General features: G+C 43.0%; 2 protein-coding genes across 4 annotated transcripts in view; one reads left to right on the plus strand and one right to left on the minus strand.

The window, feature by feature from the left end:
* Nucleotides 1-5,064, minus strand: part of LOC120064808 (calcium/calmodulin-dependent protein kinase type 1-like) — a 58,052-nt gene extending 52,988 nt beyond the window's left edge. Inside the window, exon 1 of the mRNA XM_039015407.1 lies at nt 4,973-5,064. Coding sequence (XP_038871335.1) covers nt 4,973-5,064 — 92 coding nt within the window. The remainder of the gene's footprint in view (nt 1-4,972) is intronic.
* Nucleotides 5,065-10,909: 5,845 nt separating this feature from the next.
* LOC120065330 (protein polybromo-1-like) lies at nt 10,910-26,058 on the plus strand. Of its 3 annotated transcripts, XM_039016238.1 has the most exons (31): nt 10,910-11,009; nt 11,529-11,678; nt 11,916-12,013; nt 12,235-12,382; nt 12,568-12,717; nt 13,012-13,197; nt 13,396-13,494; nt 13,707-13,884; nt 14,031-14,247; nt 14,508-14,649; nt 14,892-14,989; nt 15,382-15,523; nt 15,853-15,990; nt 16,180-16,291; nt 16,475-16,682; nt 16,983-17,283; nt 17,581-17,717; nt 17,939-18,150; nt 18,260-18,442; nt 18,525-18,682; nt 19,311-19,553; nt 19,951-20,096; nt 20,401-20,558; nt 20,743-20,926; nt 21,559-21,766; nt 22,170-22,368; nt 22,661-22,774; nt 23,393-23,554; nt 24,261-24,325; nt 24,497-24,695; nt 25,477-26,058. In XM_039016238.1, the coding sequence occupies exons 2-31, from the start codon at nt 11,541-11,543 to the stop codon at nt 25,638-25,640; spliced, it is 4,887 nt and encodes a 1,628-aa protein (XP_038872166.1). In that variant the 5' UTR covers nt 10,910-11,009; nt 11,529-11,540; the 3' UTR covers nt 25,641-26,058. The 3 variants fall into 3 exon arrangements, with proteins under 3 accessions (XP_038872166.1, XP_038872167.1, XP_038872168.1); XM_039016239.1 differs by lacking the exon at nt 23,393-23,554; XM_039016240.1 differs by lacking the exon at nt 23,393-23,554 and having other exon boundaries at nt 22,661-22,732.
* The last annotated feature ends 85 nt before the right edge of the window (nt 26,059-26,143 follow it).

Genomic DNA, 26,143 nt, shown 5'->3' on the forward strand with positions numbered 1-26,143 from the left:
TAAAACATCAGCCATGTTCTTCGGCGCCATCTTCTTCAACGCCTAGCCTACAGAACAGTCTTTGGTTTGAAGAGAAACAGTAGTCTACCATGGAACATACTGACCCTATTCTTCCTAATGCTTAGTACTAGACCTGGCTATAAACACACTGGGTCAATTGCAACCAGCATTGGCCAGCGTACTAAAATGAGGTAAACTCTCGTTAAACCATCAATACAACATAATATCACCGGCACAGCTGATTTCAATTGCAACCATCATCGGGCTCTGAATTTCTGCTCTCTAAAGCTCACTAAGTGTTCCTGGTCACTGTCAACATCTTGAAGACATTCTGGTGGGTATTATCATCGGGGTAAATTAAACCTCGAAAAACCAACTTCTCTGGTTAAAATTGGCCCATGTGGCATCGATATGAGTTAGAAACATTTATTCTAGTATAAAAATAATATAATGATAATAATATAAGGATAATGTTGGTCATAAAATCAGTTTAGTTCAAAACTGAGATTAGCAAGATGACTAGAAAAAAATTGTTTGTCACGGAATAAAGGGTAGGCCAGTTTTCCTTGGGTTGGGTTCATTTCAACCCTGCCCATATGCCCACAGCTGGCAGAACCCAAGTAATCATCAATTCAGTGCGCAGCTGCACACTAAGCACAATATTCTTGTGCTTCTTCTGCCAAAGTAGGTAATCGACTCCTTAATTAATTGACACTCTCCTCGACCACTTATCGGTTACCGGGCCACGGAGGAAAGACAATGTACAGGGGACACAATGTACAGGGGACAATATTTAAACATTTCATTTCAATGACTTAAAAAGCTTGTATGAATTAATATGAAATGTATATTGTCCATTTACATAGTGTAATTTATTGACGGTCCCTAACTAGCACCTCAGACAGGCAATCCAAAGTGAAACCAACTTTGCCACTGTCGCACACCTGCCTGCTGAAGCTAATTGCTGAACGAAGTTGGCTCGCTTGATTACGAATAGCCCTGAATGAATTGTGAATAATGACGAGTGAGAAAGTTACAGACGCACAAATATCATACCCCCAAGACATACCTCTCACCATTAACATGGCGGGACTATGTACAACAAGTCATTGTATTATTTAAAATCTAAAGTGCTGGAGTACAGAGCTAAAACAACAGCAAAATTGTCACTTTCCCACCGTTCCAGATACTTTTGGAGCTCACTGTAAATGATAACATCTGGATCCATAAAACAAATGATATTTGGAGGTCATTGTTCCGTCAACCCCACAAGTCCACAAGGATAGAACGGGACTGGACCGGACACAGGACAGGACAAGAACCGACAGAACAGTTCATCCTAAAGCCGCCACTGAGTAAACACATGAGGAATGTCAGGATTTAACCAGAAGAACTTAATACAACATCTCCAAATAAATCTATTAACTCCCTACCCTGCATTCCTAGATAAAGCTGTATTCAGTAATCTGTCTGGGAGCGTAAGCAGCTTTCCGTCAACACATACAGTGGGATTATATTCTGCTCTCTGCCATGTCTCACTGTGAACCCTAACAACAGGGAGGGAAGATTGCTATGAGGTTTTCAAAGGAAGAATGCGATGCTATCCTCCTGGCTCCTGCTTATATAAGACTTTTATAATATCTTAATATTCTGTCAGACGCCACACCACTGTATTGAGTTCTCTAAAGGTTGAAATATGCGGACGAAGATCGTAGCTCATGTTATTTTGACACTGTTTAGCATTGAAGCAGTGATGTTCTACTTCTCTCACATTGATGTGACATTGGGGTAAATATGGTGTGATACTGTAACTGTATATCACAGACTTTACTCTGACTCACTACTTCAGTTTACTCCTCTTGGCTACACCAGTTCTAGTCTCACAGTACAGGACATCACAGCGAATGACTGGAGTCCAGGCTACACCAGGTCTGATATTCTGTAAGGGACCACCTCATTATCCAACCAACAGTGGTTGCATCCCAAATGGCACCCTATTCCCTATATAGTGTACTACTTTTGACCAGAGGACAAAGCCACTATCAAGTCACCCTGTTTGAGCTGCCTGCAGTAGAGCCATTTATCTCCAGCTCCAGCCATTCCTGTCCCAGGAAAACACCTGTTAATAATATGTGATTCCTGACAGAGGTGAGCATCCACACACAGCACCATATCTCTGTTAACACCAGTGCATGGTCATTGCATGGTGCTTTAGTGGGGGGGAGCGGAAAGGTGGAGAGGCGATCCCTGACCATCTGGAGTCAATGCTGTGCTCCTGTTGCTTAGTGTCACGTCGCCATCTACTCAATCTAGTCTGTCCCCTCCAGATACAAACCATCAGTCATAATGCCAAGGGCTGTGTTCAGCTTTCTGCTTGGAAATTGATTTTCTGGTCCATTGGGGTGTATAGGCTTGTGTGAACTGACCAAAACATAATGTGATGATCGTAGGCTTCATGTGTGCTTCAAGGTTTGGACCATTAAAAATTCAACTGAGAAATATGTGCTAACTTACGAACAAAACAATGCAGTTGAAAAATTAAATAAGAGTGTTGCTCTGTAGTCTGATCACAAACACATGAATGAGGCTGCATCAGACAGTGGCCGTTTCAGAATACCCATACTGTGTCCTAAATAGTAGGCCGTTTGAGTGTGCGAAAAAATTACGTTTAATAGTATGCATCATTTCGAAAATGTTGTATACTTTAAATGCCCAGATGTCATACTCATTTGGGCTTTGACAACAGCTGATCAACTAGACACGTGATGCACTACCAAAATCAACAAATAGTGGTAATCAACACAATTGTGCATGTCACGTTCTAATTATGCAAAAATATAATGTTTTATAGTATGTGAATTTTCAAAAAGAAACGGAGTATAGTTTAAAAGCCGGGATGTTATACTCATTTCAGCTCTTCATCTAGAATTCGATGCATACTTTTCCACAATACATTGGAAGAGGTGGGCTGCGAGTGATAGGCCCTAGTTCTTGTCAAGTAGCCAAACAACAAAACTAGACTACTTAATAGCAAAGCTTCTGTGGTGGTCTTCAAATGTAGGCTAAGTAGTTTTTGTTCCCCTTAAAATGATCACAAGTATTGCTTTGTTGGCTACAGCTTTAAAAACAGAGGACTTTATTAATTTGTTTTTACGCAGAGTGGATTTTTGTTCTCATTGAAAAGTGTTTCTTGTTCTCTTGGTCTTCTTCTGAGCTTTTAACCTAATACTAAACCATCTTTTGATTTCTGAATGTGTCGGCACAGGGGACTCAGTGTCACCGGTGTAGACTGTCTCTGCGTTGTGTTTTGATCGGCTTACATATGACCAAAGTATCAGGGTTGGTGTTAATCTTTTATTCTCTGATAAAGAAACAAACAACCATCCACAAAGGGAATGTTGTGCTGCCCTTATGCACCTACTCCTCTCTTCCACATAGGTACAGTAGTCAGGGAAGAGGTAAGAGGGGCAGAGGATGTTTATGAGGGGGAACACAGAAGGAATCGTGCAACATTAAAAAGGGCACTTACAACAACAAAAGGAATGTATACTAATATCAGGCATGGAAACTATTCAGATTTTGTGTATTTATACAACATGAAATTCAACACTTGTTACATTGGGATGTGGCTGCGTTATTAATGTCATGTTAACCAGGCCTTTTGATTTGAATATATGGATTGTTTTAGTTTTGTAGGCTACCTATTTAATAATTCAATTTATGGATCAAGCCTTCGCAGTCATTTTGGTCTCATTCCCAATGATCAGTGCTTTAGTTTATTATGTTTCTGTCCAGCGGTTCTGAATTTGTGATGCACCCAACTGTCCACATTTTTCTGTGCAATAGCCTTTCGATTTGAACATTTAAAAAGTGTGTGTACTAGGCTATTTGATTTCATTTATATACAGTACCAGTCAAAAGTTTGGACACACCCACAATTTTTTTACTATTTTCTACATTGTAGAATAATAGCGAAGACATCAAAACTATGATTTAACAAATATGGAATCATGTGGTAACCAAATAAGTGTTAAACAAATATTAGATTTGATATTCTTCAAAGTTGCCTTGATGACAGTTTTCCACACTCAAATGATCTGTTTCTGTCTTCAGTCCTTTATAAATAGGATAGATGGGCTATGTGGTCTACAAGGGTATAGGTCGAATGTGATAGACTGCCTATAACCAGCCTATAACTCCATTCCTATTATATTCCGAGTTTAGCAGTTAGACCTCTTGCCTTTAGCAGGAGAGACTAGTCAGGCATCCTTATAATGACTATTTCCAAGGGGGATCTGAACGAAGCGTCATATATTACCCACTATGTGCATTGCATTCTACCCCAAGCAGAGACATGCTAAGCTACACACCCACACACACGCACTGTGGGAGAGTAAACAAGGATACATTTTTAAGTACACATTCTATACTTAACTACTCAAGGACATAATGGAGTTCTCATAGAGATCATATCATTCGTAATGAATGATATGATCCTTATGGTTCTGCTCCTCAGAACACCCAAGTAAAAGCATAATGTATCCATGGCAGCTTGATGTCTTGCAACAGAAAAAGGCCAAAGATGTTACATTTTGGACCAATGATCATATCCAAATGTGTGTTATTTCCTCGATGATATCCAGGTCACGGTCACCCTCGCAAAAGAAAAGTCTAACCTCAAGGGTGTTTCCTGGTTACATAAAATGTCTTCTCACCCTGCTTTTCTTTGTCTTCTTCTTTTATTTTCCCTCTTTTCTCCTCTCACACGCTGCTGTTACTGTGCCATTTGGCCTGGCTGCTCTATGCTCTGCTCTCACTGAGACACTAGAAATAAATACAATAATGTCCAAGAGCACTAATCTCTCTGTTACGCTAAACGTGATATACCTCTTCTTGCACATCTCTCTCCCAGCAATACATTGAGACTTCCTGTATTTAGCTATAACTGTAACAGTGGTGTCAGAACACTTACGTTCCCAGAACTTCTTTGAAGTCATAGTTTTCTTTGATGTCCGACGTCTTCTTTTTCCATCCATTCCTGTCCTCTAGATCTCCAAGGGGCATCCTAACCTATTCTGTCAATCCAATCGGCCACGGGAGAACTGTGGAGGGATGAAGTGGTGGACAGTCAAGCAGAAAGTTTAGCATCCACATTTATTAGCAGGCAGACCCTGCTCACTGGAAAACACACACACACACACTTCATGCATTAAATAGAGTTACTGGAGAAGAGCAGCCAAGCATGTTAATGATGACACAGACAATCTATCATCTAGTCATTCAATACCAAATTATAATAGATGTGGTATTTACATGGATGAGACATGGAGGGTCTTAACTGGGCATGGGCAGCATCCCAAATGGCTCCCTATTCCCTATATAGTGGACTAGTTTTGACCAGAGCCCCATTGGGCCCATGGTGTGCCTAATGCGAAATCAGATGTATGGATCACCATGGGAGTTTTAAAGCACTTTCCAATGCCATCTCTCTTTAGTATTTTAATTAATTACAACTCACAGAGGTCATTTCAATCGATAAATAACCAGAGAAAAGAGTGATCACCACTCAAGGTTGTATTTACCACAAGGCTAAGAGAAGGGAGACAGACAAACAAAGAGGTGTAATGGGTTCGCACTCAAAAATAAGTTGCATAAAGCTTACTTCATTATTCAACGTTTAAATTTTTTTACTGCATCAGGGGTAGTGTACACAGACGTTTCGGCTCTACAGTCAGAGCTGGACAGGTTCCGAAATTAAATTAAATGATTTTCTTAACTACATTAACTCTAGAATACAATTAATTTCCTTCACTATGGAAAATACCATTAACTCTATACATTTCTTAGATGTACTTGTTACAAAGAAGAGACAATATCTAAGTACTACAGTTTACAGAAAACCTACAGATAAAAATACTATATTGATAGCTGATATTTATCCCCCTCTCCCCCTAAAAAGAGGTTGACCAGTAATACAACTTCATAGACTGCGTCGCATCTGTAATACAGAAGAAGAATATGATAGACAATCAAATTCTCTCCTTGAGCGTTTTCACTTGAGAGGATACCCCGATACCTGGCATGATAAAGCTCAAAAACAAATTAAAAGCTTGAACAGGAGCCAGTTACTTAATAAATCCAAACAAAAACAGAATAAACAGTTTTCTGTAAACTATATACTCACTTTCAATGATAGCTGTTATGGCATCAAGTCTATTGTCATAAACATTGGCACATCATCAGACTCCTCTTTAAATTCTGCTTTCCAGAGTCCACCTTTATTCACCTATAAACGATCAAGAAATCTGTCAAACATTTTTGTTAAATCAGATGTGGTCAGAGAGAGAAAAGAGGCATTCATAAAATGATGCTTCCCCTGTAGATCTTGTACCTCTTGCAGCACCATAAGGACATGTAACTTTGTATGCCCTCAGACTTCTAGGACCTATGAGATAAAGTCATGTATAACTTGTGCTACTAAAGGAGTTATGTATGTTACAATGTTCTTGTAATACGATTTTTATTGGAAAAACATCCCCCGCCTTGAAAGTACGTCTAGAGAATATAAATCCATAATTAGATGTTAAGGTATCACCTCGCCAGTTCCGAGACACTTTATAGAACAAAATCATTATATTAATGAATTGCTTCGCCTCGGTATTCTAAAAATGTAATAGCTATGTGGATATATACATTTAATTCTGTATCTCCATACGGTTTAAACAAATAATTAGATTTCACCTCCTTGCTATAAGCTACATTTAGACTGTTATACTAGAACACTGTCCATATCAGATTTTGCATATCGTTCATGAGTTGGCCCCACATATTTATGAACGACTTTGCCTGATGTCCATTGTGGTGGGCTATCTCATTAATTGATGTGACGTATTTAGGTGAGCGGACACCTGGGGCGTTCATGTGTGAGTTGCCCTTCGTGCCCGCTCCCATACCCTATAATTCGGTATCTTTTTGTGAATAATTTGTATAGAGGTAGACCAGAGGGGCCGCGTCCCTGATTGGCAGATGAGTGGAAAACCTGATTAAAAGCACCTGCTCCTCATCTGTTGTTCTTTACAAATGTTTTTTTTTATATATATATATTTTTTTATTGTACCTACACACTGAAGAACACCGTACAATGTGTACAATATCCCTGATCCAGTAAAAAATTTGACATATTTTTGAGTGTGAAGTCATTACACCTCTTTGTTTGTCTGAATTCGCGGGTTTATGCAGCAATACGCCAACCCATCTGGTTTGCACTTAGTGGGACTATCATTTTTTTTTCAACAGGACATTGATCCGACACACCTCCAGGCTGTGTAAGGGCTATTTGACCAAGAAGGAGAGTGATGGAGTGCTTTATCAGATGACCTGGCCTCCACACTCACCCGACCTCAACCCAAATTAGATGGTTTGGGATGAGTTGGACCACAGAGTGAAGGAAAAGCAGCAAACAAGTGCTCAGTATATGTGGGAACTCCTTCAAGACTGTTGGAAAAGCATTCCAGGTGAAGCTGGTTGAGAGAATGCAAAGTGTGCAAAGCTGTCATCAATGCAAATGGTGGCTACTTTGAGGAATCTCAAATATAAAATATATTTTGATTTGTTTAATCGTTTTTTGGTTACTACATGATTCCACAGATGTGATGTCTTCACTATTATTATACAATGTAGAAAATAGTAAAAATAAAGAAACCCTTGAATGAGTAGTTGTGTCCAAACTTTTGACTGGGTCCATATATATATATATACTACCATTCAAAAGTTTGGGGTCACTTAGAAATGTCCTTGTTTTTGAAAGAAAAGCACATTTTTTTGTCTATTAAAATAACATCATATTGATCACAAATACAGTGTAGACATTGTTAATGTTGTATATGACTCTTATAGCTGGAAAAGCATACTTTTTAAATGGAATATCTACATAGACGTACAGAGGTCCACTTTCAGCAACCATGTTCCAATGGCACGTTGTGTTAGCTAATCTAAGTTCAGAATTTTAAAAGGCTAATTGATCATTAGAAAAACCTTTTGCAATTATGTTAGCACCGCTGAAAACTGTTGTCCTAATTAAAGAAGCAATAAAACTGGCATTCTTTAGACTAGTTGAGTATCTGGAGCATCAGCATTTGTGGGTTCGATTACAGGCTCAAAATGGCCAGAAACAAAGAACGTTCTTCTGAAACTCGTCAGTCTATTCTAGTTCTGAGAAATGAAGGCTATTCCATGTGAGAAATTTCCAAGAAACTGAAGATCTGGTTCAATGCTGTGTACTACTCCCTTCACAGAACAGAGCAAACTGGCTCTAACCAGAATAGAAAGAGGAGAGGGAGGCCCCGGTGCACAACTGAGCAAGAGGACAAGTACATTAGAGTGTCTATTTTGAGAAACAGACGCCTCACAAGTCCTCAGCTTGCAGCTTCATTAATTAGTACCTGCAAAACACCAGTCTCAACATCAACAGTGAAGAGGCGACTCCGGGATGCTGACCTTCTAGGCAGAGTTCCTCTGTCCAGTGTCTGTGTTCTTTTCCCTATCTTAATCTTCTATTTTTATTGGTCAGTCTGAGATATGGCTTTTCTTTGCAACTCTGCCTAGAAGGCCAGCATCCCGGAGTCGCAACTTTAGGGTTGGCACTATGCATTACGGCAGGTAGCGTTCTCCTGGCATCAGCCAAACCCAGATTCGTCCATCGGACTGCCAGATGGTGAAGTGTGATTCATCACTCCAGAGAACGCGTTTTCACTGCTCCAGAGTCCAATGGCGGCGAGCTTTACACCACTCTGGCCATTGCTTGCCATTACGCATGGTGATCTTAGGCTTGTGTGTGGATGCTTGGCAATGGAAACCCATTTCAAGAAGCTCCCGACAAACAGTCATTGTGCTGACGTTGCTTCCAGAGGCAGTTAGGAACTCTGTAGTGAGTGTTGCAATCGAGGACAGACGGTTTTCATGCGCTACGCGCTTCAGCAGTGAGTGGTCCCGTTCTGTGAGCTTGTGTGGCCTACCACTTCACGGCTTAGCCATTGTTATTCCTAGACATTTACAGTTCACAATAACAGCACGTACAGTTGACCGGGGCAGCTCTAGCAGGGTAGAACTTTGACAAACTGACTTGTTGGAAAGATGGCATCCTATGAAGGTGCCACAGCTAAAGTCACTGAGCTCTTCAGTAAGGCCATTCTGCTGCCAATGTTTCTCTATGGAGATTGTATGGCTGTGTGCTCGATTTTATACACCTGTCAGCAATTGGTGTGGCTGAAATAGCCAAATCCACTAATTTGAAGGGGTGTCCACATACTTTTGTATATATAGTGTACTTGTTTAGGACTACAGAGAAAGGGAGATTTAGCTGGACCCTGACATATGTTGTACAACCGCAACCTCTCTAATAAGTGTATTTCAAGTCAACCTGTCAAGAACTGATCATGACCATTAGTAAGTACCCTGTTGGCCAAGTCCCAGTGTATAGCACAGTGCACCCATAGTCACAAGGAAATGTGTGGAAGTCCTGGACATTATTGCTCTATGTATAAATAGTAAGTAGTAAGGACAGCCAGAGGCCGAATAGGCTATAGCAGAATATCACCAATTGCATGGGAAAGATGCAACATCTTGTTCCATAGCCTCATAGTTCTCGTAGCTTTATTCAAATTCCAACAGGCTATGACAACACTTGAAATGTAAAATAGCAAGATTAAGAAAAAAATAATTCTGATATGGAATAGATTGGATTACAATATGTATACTTTTAATTTAGTGAGAAACATTCTGGTCTTTCTTGGCACGATTAGGACGTCAACGAAAACGGTACTAAAGCAGACGGGTTGACCAGTGAAATTATGAATCAGAACTGGCAAAAAATGTAATCTACACTATTATCATACATACATATTTTAATCTATCCAAGTACAAGTATAGCGCACATCAATAGGCGATTGCTGAAATGAAAATGAAAGGAGTGTGTGGGTGCGCTGTGCATAGGCCGAAGCATGTTCTCAACGTTCAAGGGTTTAGTCTACAAGCATATAAGAGCATCTTGGATATGAATTGTCGGCTACGGTATAAGAAGACATAGTTTATGCAAAATCGAAGATGCTCCGGTTGGATAGGATTAGGATGGCTATAGAATAGTCGACTGCGATAATATACCCGAGGCCAAAAAACTGAAAGGTGGTTACATTTTCTTATGCATCCAAATACAATTAAAATCTTACCTGAATGCACGGAGCTCAAGAATCCCTTCTCCCTCTCAATGGGCGGTTTCAGGTTTGGCTCTCTGTGCGCATCGCTAGACCAGTTCAGGCTACTCGCCTGACGCCAAGAAGGGTACTGGCTTCAGAGCTCAGGAAATGAAACAGTCCTAAATCATTGAATAAAAAGTAGCCGACTATCTGGACCTACCTTAAATTAACTATCGCCTGACATGGATTGTATTGCCTAAAGCTAACATACCGCATTAGACTTCATGATGATGTTATTATAAGCTATTTGAGCTGGCTATTCATGAGGGGGTGCAATTTCATTACATACAATATATATACAATAGAAATTTCGTGTGAGATTTAATTTCAGAATTTTAAAACAAAATAATGTTGATTCGGATGATTAACTAATATTGCATGTCAATTCAATCGAATCTGTATTGAGGTAGTTACCATCCAGACATCTACCTATGTTAGCTGCAAGGCACATTCTCAACGCAACCAAATTAACTTAGTCTAGTTCTTCAGTGCCTCAGACTGGGTAGTTTATCTATTACATTAAATCAAATGTAAACCATTCAGGTGGTTAGGATAATGTTGTAGGTTTGGAATTGGCCCCAGCTCTAGGAAAGGAATTTTTGCTATTTCTCACTTTTTCCAAATCGAACGCAGCTGTATATTGTCACTTCCGGCAATCATGGGGAGGAGTTTGACTAGCTAACGTTTCGAATGAATTGACTTTAGCTAGATATTCAGTACAACACATTATTTTGCTCAGGGAAATATACAACAATTGAGGTAAGCCAGCGTTGCATTTTGGCTTAAATTAGTTTAACAAAGTAGCTAACATCACAATTAGCTTGCTAGTTATTTGATCGAATTTCTGTTTGAGCGTGTAGTGAACATTTAGGCGCCCGCCTTTGTTTGTAGCTGGAATGTTAGCAGCTACATTAGCTAGCTACGCGCTAACGGTCTGCTACCACCTTTGCTCTATATTTGTTATGGTTAAGTTAAATGAAGTATCGCTAGGTAGCGAAATAAACCAATAGTATACGAAGATCTCCGTGTCCCGCGTTTGAAATACCTAGCTAGCAAACTAACGTGAGCATAAACGTATAACTAGCGGCTACATAGCAAGCTAAGTAATTAGTTAGCTAACAACTTTAAAGGGAACATGGTCATATTTGCGTTAATGTCAGTTAGTCTCAACAAACAATTATTTACGGTTACAGGGCTAGTCAGTGTGTATAATATATTATACAGTAAGTTGCAGCGTTACCTAGCCACCAAGCTAACGCGGTGTGTGTTATTTTGAAGGTACCATCAGTTATGCCAATGAGTTCGAAAAGAAGAAGGGCCACCTCTCCCTCCAGTAGTGTGAGCGGAGGGGACTTTGACGATGCATCCTCCACTCCTGGAAGCGGACGAAAGAGACGAAGAGCCTTTAATGTTCCTACAGTAGACCCTGTGAGTTGAGTTTCTTAGTTATAGCGCTGATATATGAAATTATTGAGATCAGGCCAAACTAACTATCCCCTTACATAGAGCTTGTTATTCTTAATTAACATCCTTGTTGTTTGACACTTGGGCAGCTTTGCCATGTTTTATTCGTGTGATGCAGTGAATCCAAGTATCCCAAACTTGGATTTGTGTACTGTAACCTGCTTTGACACACATTGTTTGATCATGTTTTGTGTTAAACAGATTGCTGTGTGCCATGAGTTGTACAACACTGTCAGGGACCACAAGGATGACCAGGGGAGGCTGCTTTGTGAGCTGTTCATCAGGGTACCAAAGAGAAGGTAATGTACCATCTGACATTAGAGATGGGTGGGTCATGTTCATCAGGGCACACGGTAACAAAACATTTGTAAAAGTAAACTTAACTTGTTGATTTTTTTGACATGTCCAAGTAGTCCCTCCACATTTCAACCCACTTTCTAACATTTGATGCCAAATGACCATAGACGTAATGTAGAAGTAACCTGGAGGCTTTTTCTCTATCTGCCTCTCCCTCCTTCAGGAACCTGCCAGACTACTATGAGGTGGTGTCCCAGCCCATAGACATGACCAAGATCCAGCAGAAGCTCAAGTCAGAGGATTACCAAGATGTGGAGCAGCTCACTGCTGATTTCCAGCTTATGTTCAACAATGCCAAGAACTACTATAAGGTGACACACACACTATGTTCAGTGGAAACTCTGAGATGAAAATCTATTGAAGGCTTGATTATGCTGTACTTTGTGCCATTACACTTTGACTAATAACAAACATTGTTACTCTTTGACTACCGGTAGTAGGAAAAACATCCTTTAGACACTGCAGGTTAGTCATGGTTTTATCTCTGACTTGTCAGGCTGAGAGTGAAGAGTACAAGGCGGCCTGCAGGCTGTGGGAACTCTACGTCCACATCAGGAATGAGTTTGTGCAGCCAGGGGATGGTGATGAAGATGATGACGATGGTGAAGATATGCTGGACAATCCTGCTCTCTCCACTGAAGACGAGGTAAAGCTCAAAGATCATCTGGACAAATCAGTTTTTACCTCTGTCATGATCTTCGATTTCCTTGCTGCTGTGCATGTGTATCTATCATAGAATATAAAAAAATCTCGATAGCTCATATCTCGTGTCAGGTCAACCACCTAATACTGTTCATTATCACTTTGTGTCTACAACTGCTACTATCAAGCTAAATTGAACCATTCTTTATAAGCGCTATAACACTTGTAACTCAAGTTCCATAGTCAGTGGATGTGCATGGGATCATAGCTTATTGTTCCTGTATGCTCTGATCTGCAGACTCCACCGAGCTGCCTGAAGGAGGTTTTGGAGCAGCTGTTGGATGCTGTGGTGTCATACACGGACACATCAGGGCGGGTCATCAGTGAGCTCTTTCAGAAGCTGCCTTCCAAAATGCACTACCCAGACTACTATGCCGTTATCAAGGAGCCCATTGATCTTAGAGCCATCGCTCAGAGAATACAAGTATCCTATTCACCTCCTGAAGCATTGTGATTTGTGTAGAATTGATTGACATCTAATTGATTTAAGCATATTGATACATAAACAAGTTAATATAGGCCTTCTTGACATAATTTCTTGCTTTGTATAATTATATAAGAAATAACTGTGTAACCTAACCATGATCTTTTGTGACTACTACTGATTATTTGTCTTTTTCAGATTGGGTTCTACAAAAGTGTCACCGCCATGGCCAAGGATGTTGACCTTCTGGCGAAAAATGCAAAAACATACAATGAACCAGGATCTCAGGTTTTTAAGGTATATTTATCTTATGCTAAATATAATATATTTTATACTGCATTTCCGTATTCTTATTATATGTTCTGGTGTACAATTGAGCTGAAAGTCTCTAGTTTCAGTAGAGCTATGTTGTACTCTAGATTTTACTGCATGTCTACAACTTTCAAAATGTACTGTAGATGCTATACAAAGCACACTAATCACAATGTTTTCTGTAATTTGATGTTAAGGATGCTAACACCATCAAGAAGGTCTTTATCCAGAGAAAGACTGAGATCGACCATGCTGAGCCCACAAAGACCAGTGTCCGCATCAGGAACCGGAGGTCAGCCCAAGGAGACCGTCTCTCTGCCATCACTCTGGCGCTGCAGTACGGCTCAGAGAGTGACGAGGACGCCCTGCTCTCTGGTGAGTTTGTCTCAACACATACACACTCTAACTAGAGTTGAATTGTTTAATCTTTGAGACCAAACCCTCTTCATAGCTTTGTTGTTTCGGTAGGGTTAAGTATATGTGACTAATTGTGTGCACTCCTCTGTCATCATGTGTTCCAGGCTCTGTGCGTTATGACGAGGGTGAGTCTGAGGCGGAGTGCCTGAGCTCCAGTATGGACATGGGTAACCCAGTGTTCCAGCTATACGAGGCTGTGAGGGGGGGCAGGAACAGCCAGGGACAGCTCCTCTCTGAACCCTTCCTCCAGGTGCCCTCCAGGAAAGAATACCCTGACTACTACCAGCAGATCAAACAACCCATCGCCCTCCAGCAGATCAGGTAGGAATAGGCTACTACAGTACATCGTCCTATAGGTACTGTACATGGAGAGTTTTTCGCCGTGTAACTAACGTCATTGAATGATTAACTGGAGGAAAAGATCATGTCCACTTGCTGTTTTGCTTCTCCCAAATGTGATATTTTTTTGTGATCAGCAAAACTCTTTGGACCTTCTTTTTGCCCAGCTCCTGTTGCTACTTTGGATATACATAAAACCCATCCGTTCAGTGAATGATGACTGACCTTGTCCTCTGTCCCAGGGAGAAGATGAAGAACGGGGAGTACCAGAGCGTGGAGCAGATGGACTCTGACCTCACTCTGATGTTTGAGAACGCTAAGCGCTACAACGTGCCCAACTCGGCCATCTTCAAACGGGCCCTGCGGCTGCAGCAGATCCTGCTGGTCAGTAGGGTCTTGGACCTTATCTGCCTTTTATACTGTTGATTGTTTAGGAAAGTGCTGAATATAATGAACGGTCATTCAGAGTACACTGGTAGGATTTCTTTCTGTTGGTGAGTTGGGAATGCAACTAGGAATACAAGACATTGAAATGTAAATTCTGGTAGTGTTTCTGTGTATATAAGACTGAATGGTGAGTACAGTATTGTTATTCTTGACTGTGATATGTAATGAATGTTTTGCAGATGAAGAAGAGGGAGCTGTTGAGGAGAGGTGATGAAGAGGATCAGGACAGCATTCTGTCCTCTGACACAGGAACTGGCAGTGCTACCAAGAAGAAAAGGTAGGACCACCCTCCACTCCTCCCTCGCTCTCTCTTTCTTTCATTACCACATCTAGATAGATGCAATCGTTGACATCTCACACCAAGTCAACCACCTATAGCTTTCATTCTCACTTTTTTTTGTGTGTTTATCTACATCTGCTGCCCTCCTGCTTTTAAGTTTACCCTTTGCCAAGGTAATTAGACTCAATTCAAGTTGCCTACAGGCGGCCCAACTCCGTTCTCTTATATCGAGGTGGAGTTGAGTTTTGATAACTGGTCGTGCGATTTTCTAGCAACAACATTGAGTCATTTTATCTGTACCTATTTTTGTCCTGTATAACTGTGGCCCTGCTGAAATTCATACTTTTTATAAAAACATTTATTGAATACAACCACCTCTTGCCATTTAGCCATAAGAAGAATGTGAAGAAGAACCGTATGAAGGCACTGTATGCTGCAGTGACTGAAGCCAGAGAGGCAGGGACCAACCGGAGGCTCTGTGATCTGTTCATGGTGAAGCCCTCCAAGAAGGATTACGCAGACTACTACAAGGTAGGCATGAAGTCAACACCAGGTTTTCACATTCCACTAGTTGGGGATTTGCTAGGGCTGCTAAGACAAAGATGAAAAGTTATTTTTTCTTTCCCCCCCCTCTTTCCCCCCCTAACAGAATATAGTGAGGCGTACTGGACATCCTATTGCAGTGGAGAAAAGCCACACATTTTAAATCAAAGCAGAATCTTGTTTATTTGAAACATAGATCTTGGTCCAGCAATGGAAAATATTACTTTAACATTTACATTTTTGATTCCCTAATGTTGGTATGGATACGGATGCTGTAGATCGGCTAATCTATAAACCTAACTCCTCCCTACTACCAGGTGATCCTGGAGCCCATGGATCTTAAGACTATGGAGCATAACATCCGCTCAGAGCGCTACGCCACCGAAGAGGCCCTTATGAACGACATGAGGCTGATGTTCCGCAACGCACGCCACTATAACGAGGAGGGATCTCAGGTAGGACCAATCACTCACAGGGCCATGTCACAAAGTGTTCAGTAGGCATAAGATAAAGTAAAACGGGGAGTTATTACCTGAACCTGGCCAATAAGAAACAGAATTGTTTTGCTATGCCCTAATGAACACCACCCTGGGCTAAATGTACAACATGGGAGGGAGGATTGAATGACGTGTTTTGCTGTGAAGGTTTATGATGATGCTGACATCCTGGAGAAGATAGTGAAGGACAAGAGGAAGGAGTTAGGAGCTTCTCCTGAGGAGGGCACTGACAACATGGGATCTCCTAAGCTCAAACTAAGTATGTTTGACTCTTTTCTATGGGTGTTTAACAGCACTTCTGAAATATGTAATAAAAAAACAAGAGGTAAGGCTAAATGTATATTGTTGTTTTGATAACATTTACATGAAAATTCTCATCTTTTTGTAGTTTGTGTTTACTTGTCCCTTTCACATGCATGTTTTTCGCCATCTCTATCTGTAGGAAAGAGTGGCGCGTCTCCTAAGAAGTCCAATAAATACCTGACCCCGCTGCAGCAGCGCCTCAATGAGCTGTATGATGCTGTGAGGAACTACACAGACGGCAGGGGGCGACGTATCTCCACCATCTTCCTGCGCCTTCCGTCCCGCGCCGAGCTACCTGACTACTACTCCACCATCAAGAGGCCTATCGACATGGAGCGCCTGCGCAGGTAAGCTACAGGCTAGCTAGAGGTGAGGTTGCTGAGAGGTTAGAGAGCTGGGCCAGGAACTGTAAGTTAGCCCTGTTTGAATCTGGTGCAGAGTGAGCCAGCAACTGAAGGGTTTCTGGTATCAGTATCCTAGATGTACCATCTTCTGGTGTTGTGCCCTTGCGAAAGGCACTTATCCCCTAAAGTGCGCCCTGTGCTCCAACCTCTGTGTGTGTCTGGGGTTGGGAGCCAATAAAGCAAAAAAGACAAATCCTTTTCGATAGAAAATAAATGAAGTCCTATGTTCTTCCTGTTCTCCAGCCACATGGCGGGCGGCCGTTATCAGGACGTGGATGCACTGGTGGAAGACTTTGCCCTAATGTTCAACAACGCCTGTACCTACAACGAGCCAGAGAGCCTGATCTACCGCGACGCTCTGCTTCTACACCGCGTGCTCCTGGAGACCCGCAGGCTTCAGGAGGGAGTGGAGGAGGGTGGCTCGCCCCCTGCTGTGGGGCCGCTAGTCAGGGAGCTGATCAGGAACCTGTTTATGTCTGTGCTCGGGCACCAAGACGAGGAGGGGAGGTGTTACAGCGACTCACTGGCTGAGATCCCTGCCCAGGTAAGAGATAGGAGATCGTCCATACCCTACCTGGGGCCGTATTCACAGTTTCTCAGAGTAGGAGTGCTGATCTAGGATCAGGTGCCCACTGTTTGTAATCTTATTCAGTGTGATCTAACAGGCAAAACTAAATCGGCACTCAAATGGCCTCCGGTCAGACTCTTTTTAAGATTTAAACAAAGATGTGTAGCTATTAGAAATTCTTATTTGTTCAACATGTTTATTGTAATAGCAGTCATTGAGTTTTTAATAAAAAGTTCTGAACGACCATTAAACTAAGTTAACTAACCTCAACAGGACCCGGCCAGCCCAGAGAAGCCTCTGCTCAACTTTGACGTGATCCGGGCCAACGTGGAGCGAGGACGCTACCGCAGGCTGGACGTGTTCCAGGAGCACATGTTTGAGGTGCTGGAGAAGGCCAGGCGCCTGCACAGGTATGTAGTCTGCACATCATTAGAAAGGCCTTTGTCGCTTTGAATTGCTCTCCAACCTTTCTGAGTCTTTGTTTTGAGTTTATGCATCTGATTCTAGATTGCAGCATTGATAGAAAGCTGAAACATGCCACAACTTAAACCAGGAACCAAGTTAAATCTAACTGATCTCTCTGTGAATCCTCAACCTTTGACCCTGCATGCCTTGCCCTGTCCCTTCACAGGACAGACTCTGAGATCTTTGAAGATGCGGTGGAGCTGCAGCAGTTCTTTATAAAGATCAGAGATGAGCTGTGTAAGAACGGCGAGATCCTCCTCTCCCCGGCTCTCAGCTACACCTCTAAACACATGCACAGTGACGTAGAGCAGGAGAAGAGAGAGAAACTACCCAAGGAGATGGAGGAGGACAAACTGAAGAGGGAGGAGGAGAATAAAGGTGTGTGTGATGGCGTGGGGCCGGGTGTGTCAGTGCAGGTGATTGTGACTGAGTCTGAAGCGTATATAATGTGAGGTTGATGTATTATCATATTCTATGTGGCTTCCAGAGGAGGGAGAGAAGGCTGAGGACCCAGCTGGGGGAGGTGCGGGGCCAGAGAGGATGTACAGTCAGGACTGCAGCTTTGAGAACAGCACCTACCACGTGGGAGACTGTGTCTACGTGCAGCCAGCCGAGGCCAACCGCAAGCCTCACATCGTCTGCATCGAGCGCCTGTGGGAGGACGAAGCAGGTAACCAACACGACACACACTTTGAGACACCCACACTGCTTTACTGTCAGTAATGTGTTATTCTGTTTTTCCATGTGTGTAGGTGAGAAGTGGCTGTATGGCTGTTGGTTCTACAGGCCCGGTGAGACCTTCCATCTGACAACACGCAAGTTCCTCCAGCAAGAGGTCTTCAAGAGTGACTACTTCAACAAAGTACTAGTCAGCAAGATACTGGGCAAATGCATGGTCATGTTTGTCAAGGTAAGGTCATATCTCTATCTGAACGGTTCTGATAATACACACACCTGCACCATAGATGTATGTAATTCAATTGAAATGTTATGCTCATCTATTGGATTAGATAACATCATTATTTGAGCTGAATTGTAATGTCATTTGTAATATAAGATGCACTGACTGCTAGGGCAGGGAATTGCCAGGGACCTCACGATACAATGTTATCACGATACTTTGGTGCCGATACAATGTGTTTGCGATTTGATACTGATTTTTTTTTAATTGCGATTCAAGGTTCCAAACATATTGCTCGCCATATGTCTGCTGTAGAGTGACGAGAGAGCCAATGAAAAACAAGTTTTGATCAGTCATTGAAATAAGTGCCTAAAACTCCCTATTTTAATGCAGGTACAGCCAACTACCGCAATACTGTCAAAAAGATATGCTATATCATCAAAGTTACATATTAGGATATTATATATTGATTTACCCCCCCCCCCACCACACATTACAGTCCTACGGCGCAGAATCACTGATCTACAAATCACCTTGTATTCCAAAGAACTTCTCATTGTGTGATGAAGATTAGCCATTGCCTTGCTTTAAATTGATCCCCTCCAACACACTGATCATCCGTGTGCTTCCTCTACAGGATTACTTCAAGCTGCAGCCTGAGGGAGTCAGACCAGAGGACGTGTACGTCTGTGAGTCCCGTTATTCTGCCAGGAACAAGGCCTTTAAAAAGATCAAGCTGTGGGCCGTGCCAGCTGCCGTGAGGTTTGTCCCTCGGGACGTGCCGTTGCCCGTCGTCCGGGTGGCCTCGATGTATGCCAAACGTGATCAGGAGAAACTGCTGGCCGTGGCTGATAACGGCAGCCGCAGCATCGTCGACAAGGTGAGAAGACTGAGCACAGGGGGTCTCTTTATTTTAGAGTGAAATGCCGTTGTCCTGCTTATTGGACATGTCCATCACACACAAGACCACCACAATTACTGTACTTGTAAGGCAACACATCATTGGGCAAATACCTCCGATGTAATATTAAATAACACTAAACATTGGAATGTATTAAATATTACTGAGCTGAGCCAAACTAAACTGAGACAAGCTGTACTGGTTAAGCTTCCACCATAGTTGCTGGAGCTGTGCTGTAAAGGACAATGGGAAAGGAAAATATCAGTCGGCACAGTACACTTAGTGTAAAAGGTGTAACGGTGTTAGAGGGGTAAAGCTGAATATTGTTGTATCGGTGTTACTGAGTGTGTGTGCTCTCCTACTGTGTGATGTGTAGGAGCGGGAGGATGTGCCAGTGGAGATGACTGGAGGGGATCCAGGCTGTCAGTACTATGACCAGCTCCACTACAACAACATGTGGCTGAAGGTGGGAGACTGTGTCTACATCCAGTCACATGAGCTCATTAAACCACGCATCGGCAGGTATGTCAATCAAACCTTCTAGTATTTCTCTTCATATGTATTGTGTGTGTGAGAGAGGCTCTTTAGTCGAATCCTTGCATCCTTGCCTCCTCAAAATCTATTGAAGAACAAGGTCTGAGAGGAGGCACCTTGGACCTACTTCTCCCATATGGTTGAGAAGAAGACGAAGGAGATGGGATGTGAAGTCCCAGAAAAATATAATTGAGTCAGCTTTGTGTTTTTCAATATGGAAATGTGGTTTAGGTCTGTGAATGTGACAATTAGGAAGCTAACAGTTCTGTTTTAATTGATTGGGCTGTAACAGGATAGAGAAGCTGTGGGTGCGTGATGGAGCAGCGTTCTTCTTCGGGCCCATCTTCATCCACCCAGAGGAGACTGAACACGAGCCCACCAGGATGTTTTACAAGAGAGAGGTGTTTCTCAGCAACCTGGAGGAGACATGTCCCATGACCTGCGTCATAGGTACCGTACCACAGGGCTTCCGCACTACATGCAAATACTCAATCTACACTTAAAATGTAGACATTATTGCTGTTTACATTATCAAACTTTTGCCAGACTAGTCTCTGAAAACTGTTTCCGACATATAGCACCCCCTGGAGTGGTCCTGTAATTAACCATCACTCTCTCTCTCTCCCTCCTGCAGGTAAATGTGTGGTGTCGTCCTTTAAGGACTACCTGTCGTGTCGGCCCACTGAGGTGTCTGAGGAGGACGTGTTGCTGTGCGAGAGCCGCTATATCGAGAGTGAGAAGCAAATGAAGAAGTTTAAAGGCCTAAAGCGCTTCTCCCTCCACGCTAAGGTGGTGGACGATGAGGTCTACTACTTCAGGTGGGAGCCACTCACATACTGAACATTTAAAGGGGCAATCAGCAGTTGCTTCATCCATTTAGGAAATATGCATGAATCCTATGTACCCATTGATTCTAGAAGATTATAACTTATGCATGCCTCATGAACTTAGTTCAAATGTCGTACCCCATCAGAACCCAAAATATAAGCTTTTTTTCTTTTCTCCAATGTTTGTAAACAAACACTGTATAGCCTCAACATGGTTAAACTATAATTTTAATAACATGGATGGTCAGTCCTTGCATCCATAGCTTTGTCCATAAATTTGAGTGATTACATTTCTCCAGCCGCATCTCTCAGATTTTTACAGAAACAGTGGTCGGGAGACAGCTTTGTTATAGTTTCAACTGCTGATTGGGCCTTTAACATAGAACAGGTAAAAGTCCTATTCCGTTTATTCCAATTTCCCCCTTAAGTGTGCACTGAACTAATTCACTCCCCCTCATGGATTGGACCGGTGTACACACAGGCTAAGAAAGCTGCTCTGCTCACTTCAGGGAGAACAAGGGAAGAGAATTGAACTGCAGCCAAAGATTTTATTCACTTGATAGCATATGTGAGTTTCTTGTCTGGCTGGTATCAACCCTCTTCTCTGATTGGTTCATATCCAGGAAGTTGATAGTGCCCCAGAAGGAGCCGTCTCCTCTGCTGAATAAGAAGATTGAAGAGTTGGAGATGAAGCTGGCAGACATGGATGAGGGGGATGAGGATCTGAATGACCTGGAGGATGAGGACGAGGCTCCAGAGACTCCCTCCATGCCCATCATGCAGACCCCTCTGGCAAGCGATTTGGACATCATGCCTTACACCCCTCCTCAGGTCTTACATCCACGCACCCACACCCTTTGCCCAAATGCTGTACCCTTCTGCCCACACACAACCCACCTCAACAGATTTACCCTTCCACCTCCATGCATACACCCACCTTTGCCCCAACAAGTCTCTTACCTCCAAGCAAAAACGCACCCAACCCCACATAACCCCTCCATTCAGCCACTCATGCATCACACACAGCCCTACCCAGATTTTACACCCATTACCATCATTCCAAGATCTTAAAGCTCTTCACACACTCCTACAAAACCAATGTGTACATCACTACCCAGGCAAGACATCACTACCTAGGGCCTCTCAATCTATCTCTTTATGGAATTGAGCTTGAATTCATTAACTGTACGTGTTACTGTTAATTGACCCATCTACCCCCTGTTTCTCTTCACAGTCCACGCCCAAGGTAAAGGGTGTGTCTAAGAAGGATGGAGCCAAGAGAAAGATGAACATGAGCGGCTACATCCTGTTCAGCAGTGAGATGCGTTCAGTCATCAAGACCCGCCACCCTGATTTCTCCTTTGGGGAGCTCAGCCGTCTGGTGGGAACCGAGTGGAGGAACCTGGAGGCTCCCAAGAAAGTGGAGTATGAAGGTAGGAAGGCCAGGGAAGCATGCTAGTACTGAGGTGTCTATACAGAGCCTTTTAGTTACACCAGTAGATTCATACACTGGTTGAGATCTGCAATCATGCAATCAATGTACCAGCCAGGTGACAATGTCATTATTTAAAGGGACATTATTACACTCCATAATCTGTTTTCAGGTCACGAAAGTAGTCCAAATCCCATGCCAAACATCTGACGAACTTTGATTTTGGACTGTAATGTCCCTTCAATGTTAGCGTTATGAATCTATCTAAGCATGCATGTTACTGTTTGTTCCAGAGCGGGCAGCCAGGGTGGTGGAGCAGCAGGAGAGGGAGAGGGCAGCCCAGCAGCAAGCATCCCCTAGAGCAGGTACCCCAGTAGGGGCCATGATGGGAATGACGCCTGGTCCAGGTAACCCCTTACTCGCAGAGACAGGCAGTGAAACCCAAATACACCACTAGCCCCTAAGCACACAGATGTGCATACGTTTCTATAGAATAGGGGCTAGGGGTTGATTTGTGATTCAGGGAGACAGCACGATCGCTTGGGACTTAGCAACAACCAGGAAATAATGAAACTGGACTGCTAAAACGATTCAACCTTTATTTATTTACCTTTTTCTCCTATCTGAAAATTGTCCAGTGCCTTTCAACTGCATCCTCATTATAGGCTGTGGTTGTTTTTGTTTATGTTGCTACTAATTAAAATGTATAGTATTCAGTTTATTTGTTTTGCATCAAATGCATGATCCAAATCAACTGCATGACCATTTACATTTACATTTAAGTCATTTAGCAGACGCTCTTATCCAGAGCGACTGACCAAGAAGAGTATTTGTTTTATTTAACCTTTTTATTTCATTCCATCAGCATGTATACAGTAACACCATGCTTGTTTTGCCTACTAACTGGTTGAACAATTTAAAAAATATATATATATATATATTATTTAATATGTGTAATGCATGTCAGTTGCATGTCACTTATGCATGGATATGTTGTTGTCCGTTCCCTGCCTCCTCCTCTTAAGGCATGATGGGAGCTTATGGCCCCCCCTACGGTATGCCCATGCAGGGCCCCTATGAGGGCTTGCTGGGTATGGGCCCAATGCCACCTCACCATATGGGCTCGATGCCCCCCCAACACTTCCAGCCAGGTATGCCTGGGTACCACCCTGGCATGCCCCACCCGGGTAAGGACCCACAACCAGCCACCGTCCACTTCAGGCCAAGGCCATACGTGTCCTGGTCAGTCAGTAGCTCCCAGTCAGTCGTGTCTGTCTCTCCTGCTGGAGGGGCTTACCTGGTCTACAGGCAGGCTGTGCTGTGTTGGCCCACTGACCACTCAGGCTGCCAAACATCTCTGTCTGCTGGGAGATAAAGTGCAGTCCAGAGTTGGTGAGCTGCAGACAGCAGAACAAAACAAATTGAAAGTAAAGAAGGTAGTGTGTAGAGTAGAGGTGCTTGCTTGACTGCCTGGCAGACAGACAGTTTGAATTGAAGATGCTCTGCATCGTAGCTATATAGTGTGCGACTGACTACCTTTTCAGTCCGTCTGTCCGTCAAGCACTACAGGGGTTCCACCGTCCTTTAATTCTCTACACACTTACTTCTCTACACATCTACTCTCATATCTAATTTCTCTCAAACATCGGAATCCATGCTCGCCTCAATTAACACATGAACAAACCATGTAATGCCTGTGGAGCTATGACTACAGCTAACCCTCTATCTCGCCAGTTTCTGTAAAGATCACACACATTTATTTTACAGCATGCGTTCTATGCACATCCACCATGTTATATAGCCTACACTATGAATGTATCATGCAGCAACTATTACCCTCATACAACAGTGCTTGCCGTCTTGTCACGATTTTGTGGGAATTCGTTGTGATAGGTATGATGGGTCCTGGTATGAATGGCATGCAAGGAAGTCCCGGAGGCCACCACTACATGCAACAGGTAAAAGTCGAACTTACAATGACCAATGAGCTACTGCACTGATACTGTTTTCTATCATCTGGAACTATTTGCATGTTGTGTATGATTCCTGATTGGATTTCCATTAGTTCCATATGTTATATTGTATCCAAATGCAGTGGGAAAGTTATTGTTTTCCTGTATCTCCCTCAGCCTGGGATGCAGGCCCCTCCACCATACCCAGGCATTGGCCAGCTAGGGCAACCCTCCCACCTCCAGCCCACGACCCCCATGTTCGTGGCTCCACCGCCCAAGACCCAGAGGGTGCTCCACTCTGAGGCCTACCTCAAGTACATTGAGGGCCTGAACGCAGAGAACAACACTGTCAGCAAGTGGGACCAATCTCTCAAAGGTATATTTCTACTCACAAATTTGCTGTTCTTCTGTACTGCGTTTGCCTATGTAACAGTATAACTTTAAACCGTCCACTCGCCCCGACACGGGCGCGAACCAGGGACCCTCTGCACACATCAACAACGGTCGCCCACGAAGCATCGCTACCCATCGCTCCACAAAGGCCACGGCCCTTGCAGAGCAAGGTGCAACACTACTTCTAGGTTTCAAAGCAAGTGACGTAACTGATTGAAACGCTAGTAGCGCGTACCCGCTAACTAGCTAGCCATTTCACATCCGTTACTCACCCCCCTTTCAACCTCCTCCTTTTCCGCAGCAACCAGTGATCCGGGTCAACAGCATCAATCTAACAGTATAACTTTAGTACGTCCCCTCGCCCCGACACGGGCGCGAACCAGGGACCCTCTGCACACATCAACAGCCGACACCCACGAAGCGTCGTTACCCATCGCTCCACAAAAGCCGCGGCCCTTGCAGAGCAAGGTGCAACACTACTTCTAGGTTTCAAAGCAAGTGACGTAACTGATTGAAACGCTAGTAGCGCGTACCCGCTAACTAGCTAGCCATTTCACATCCGTTACACCTATTTTCTTTCCATGCACCTGTCCTACAGTATACTGAATGAACTACAACAATTTCCTTCTCACTGTACTACCATGTTTTCTAACTTTCTCTTGAATAGCTGTCCTCTTAGGTGTCATTTATTGTTGAATTTTTGGGGTTTGTGTTATTACTTGTGATGGGTAAAGTGTCACATTTCCATTATGTAATTTCCACAGCACGTAGGAGAGATGTCCACCTGTCCAAAGAGCAGGAGAGCAGGCTCCCTTCCCATTGGTTGAAGAGCAAGGGAGCCCACACGACGATGGCAGACGCACTGTGGCGCCTGCGGGACTTGATGCTTCGAGACTCACTGAACATACGTCAGGCGTACAACTTGTAGAAACCTCTAACAACTGTACATGTTCCTGGCTGACTACATTGCAGACACCTGCCAGATCTCCAAAATACTTAGATAGGTGTTTAACATATTAGCTAACCACATAATATGGCACACAACCATTGGTTGATTCAATGCAAATGTCTGCAATGTAGTTTACCTGGTACACGGCCACTGTCACACGCTCACTGTCCTCATCGTAGAATGGACACAGGAAGAAGAATTAGGTGATAGAGAAGCAATATTTTATAGTGAATCAATCATGGATTTTATATTTTTTAGAGCAGAATAAGCTTAGGTTTGTCATTTCTTTATTTTGTATCATGGTTGTGAAGATTTCTCAATGTAAGTTCATGTTCTTAGCAGCTTATGGTCAGTCACTGACAAAATAAATTTGCTGAGGACATTTATGGTTGTTAAATTTGTGTTGTCTGTTTTGATTCACCCATGCATCACAAGGTTTATAACGGGAGATATCCCGCATAAAATACAGGCCTAGGTGTGGC

Source organism: Salvelinus namaycush, chromosome 20 (assembly GCF_016432855.1).
Source record: "Salvelinus namaycush isolate Seneca chromosome 20, SaNama_1.0, whole genome shotgun sequence".
NCBI classification, from domain to species: domain Eukaryota; kingdom Metazoa; phylum Chordata; class Actinopteri; order Salmoniformes; family Salmonidae; genus Salvelinus; species Salvelinus namaycush.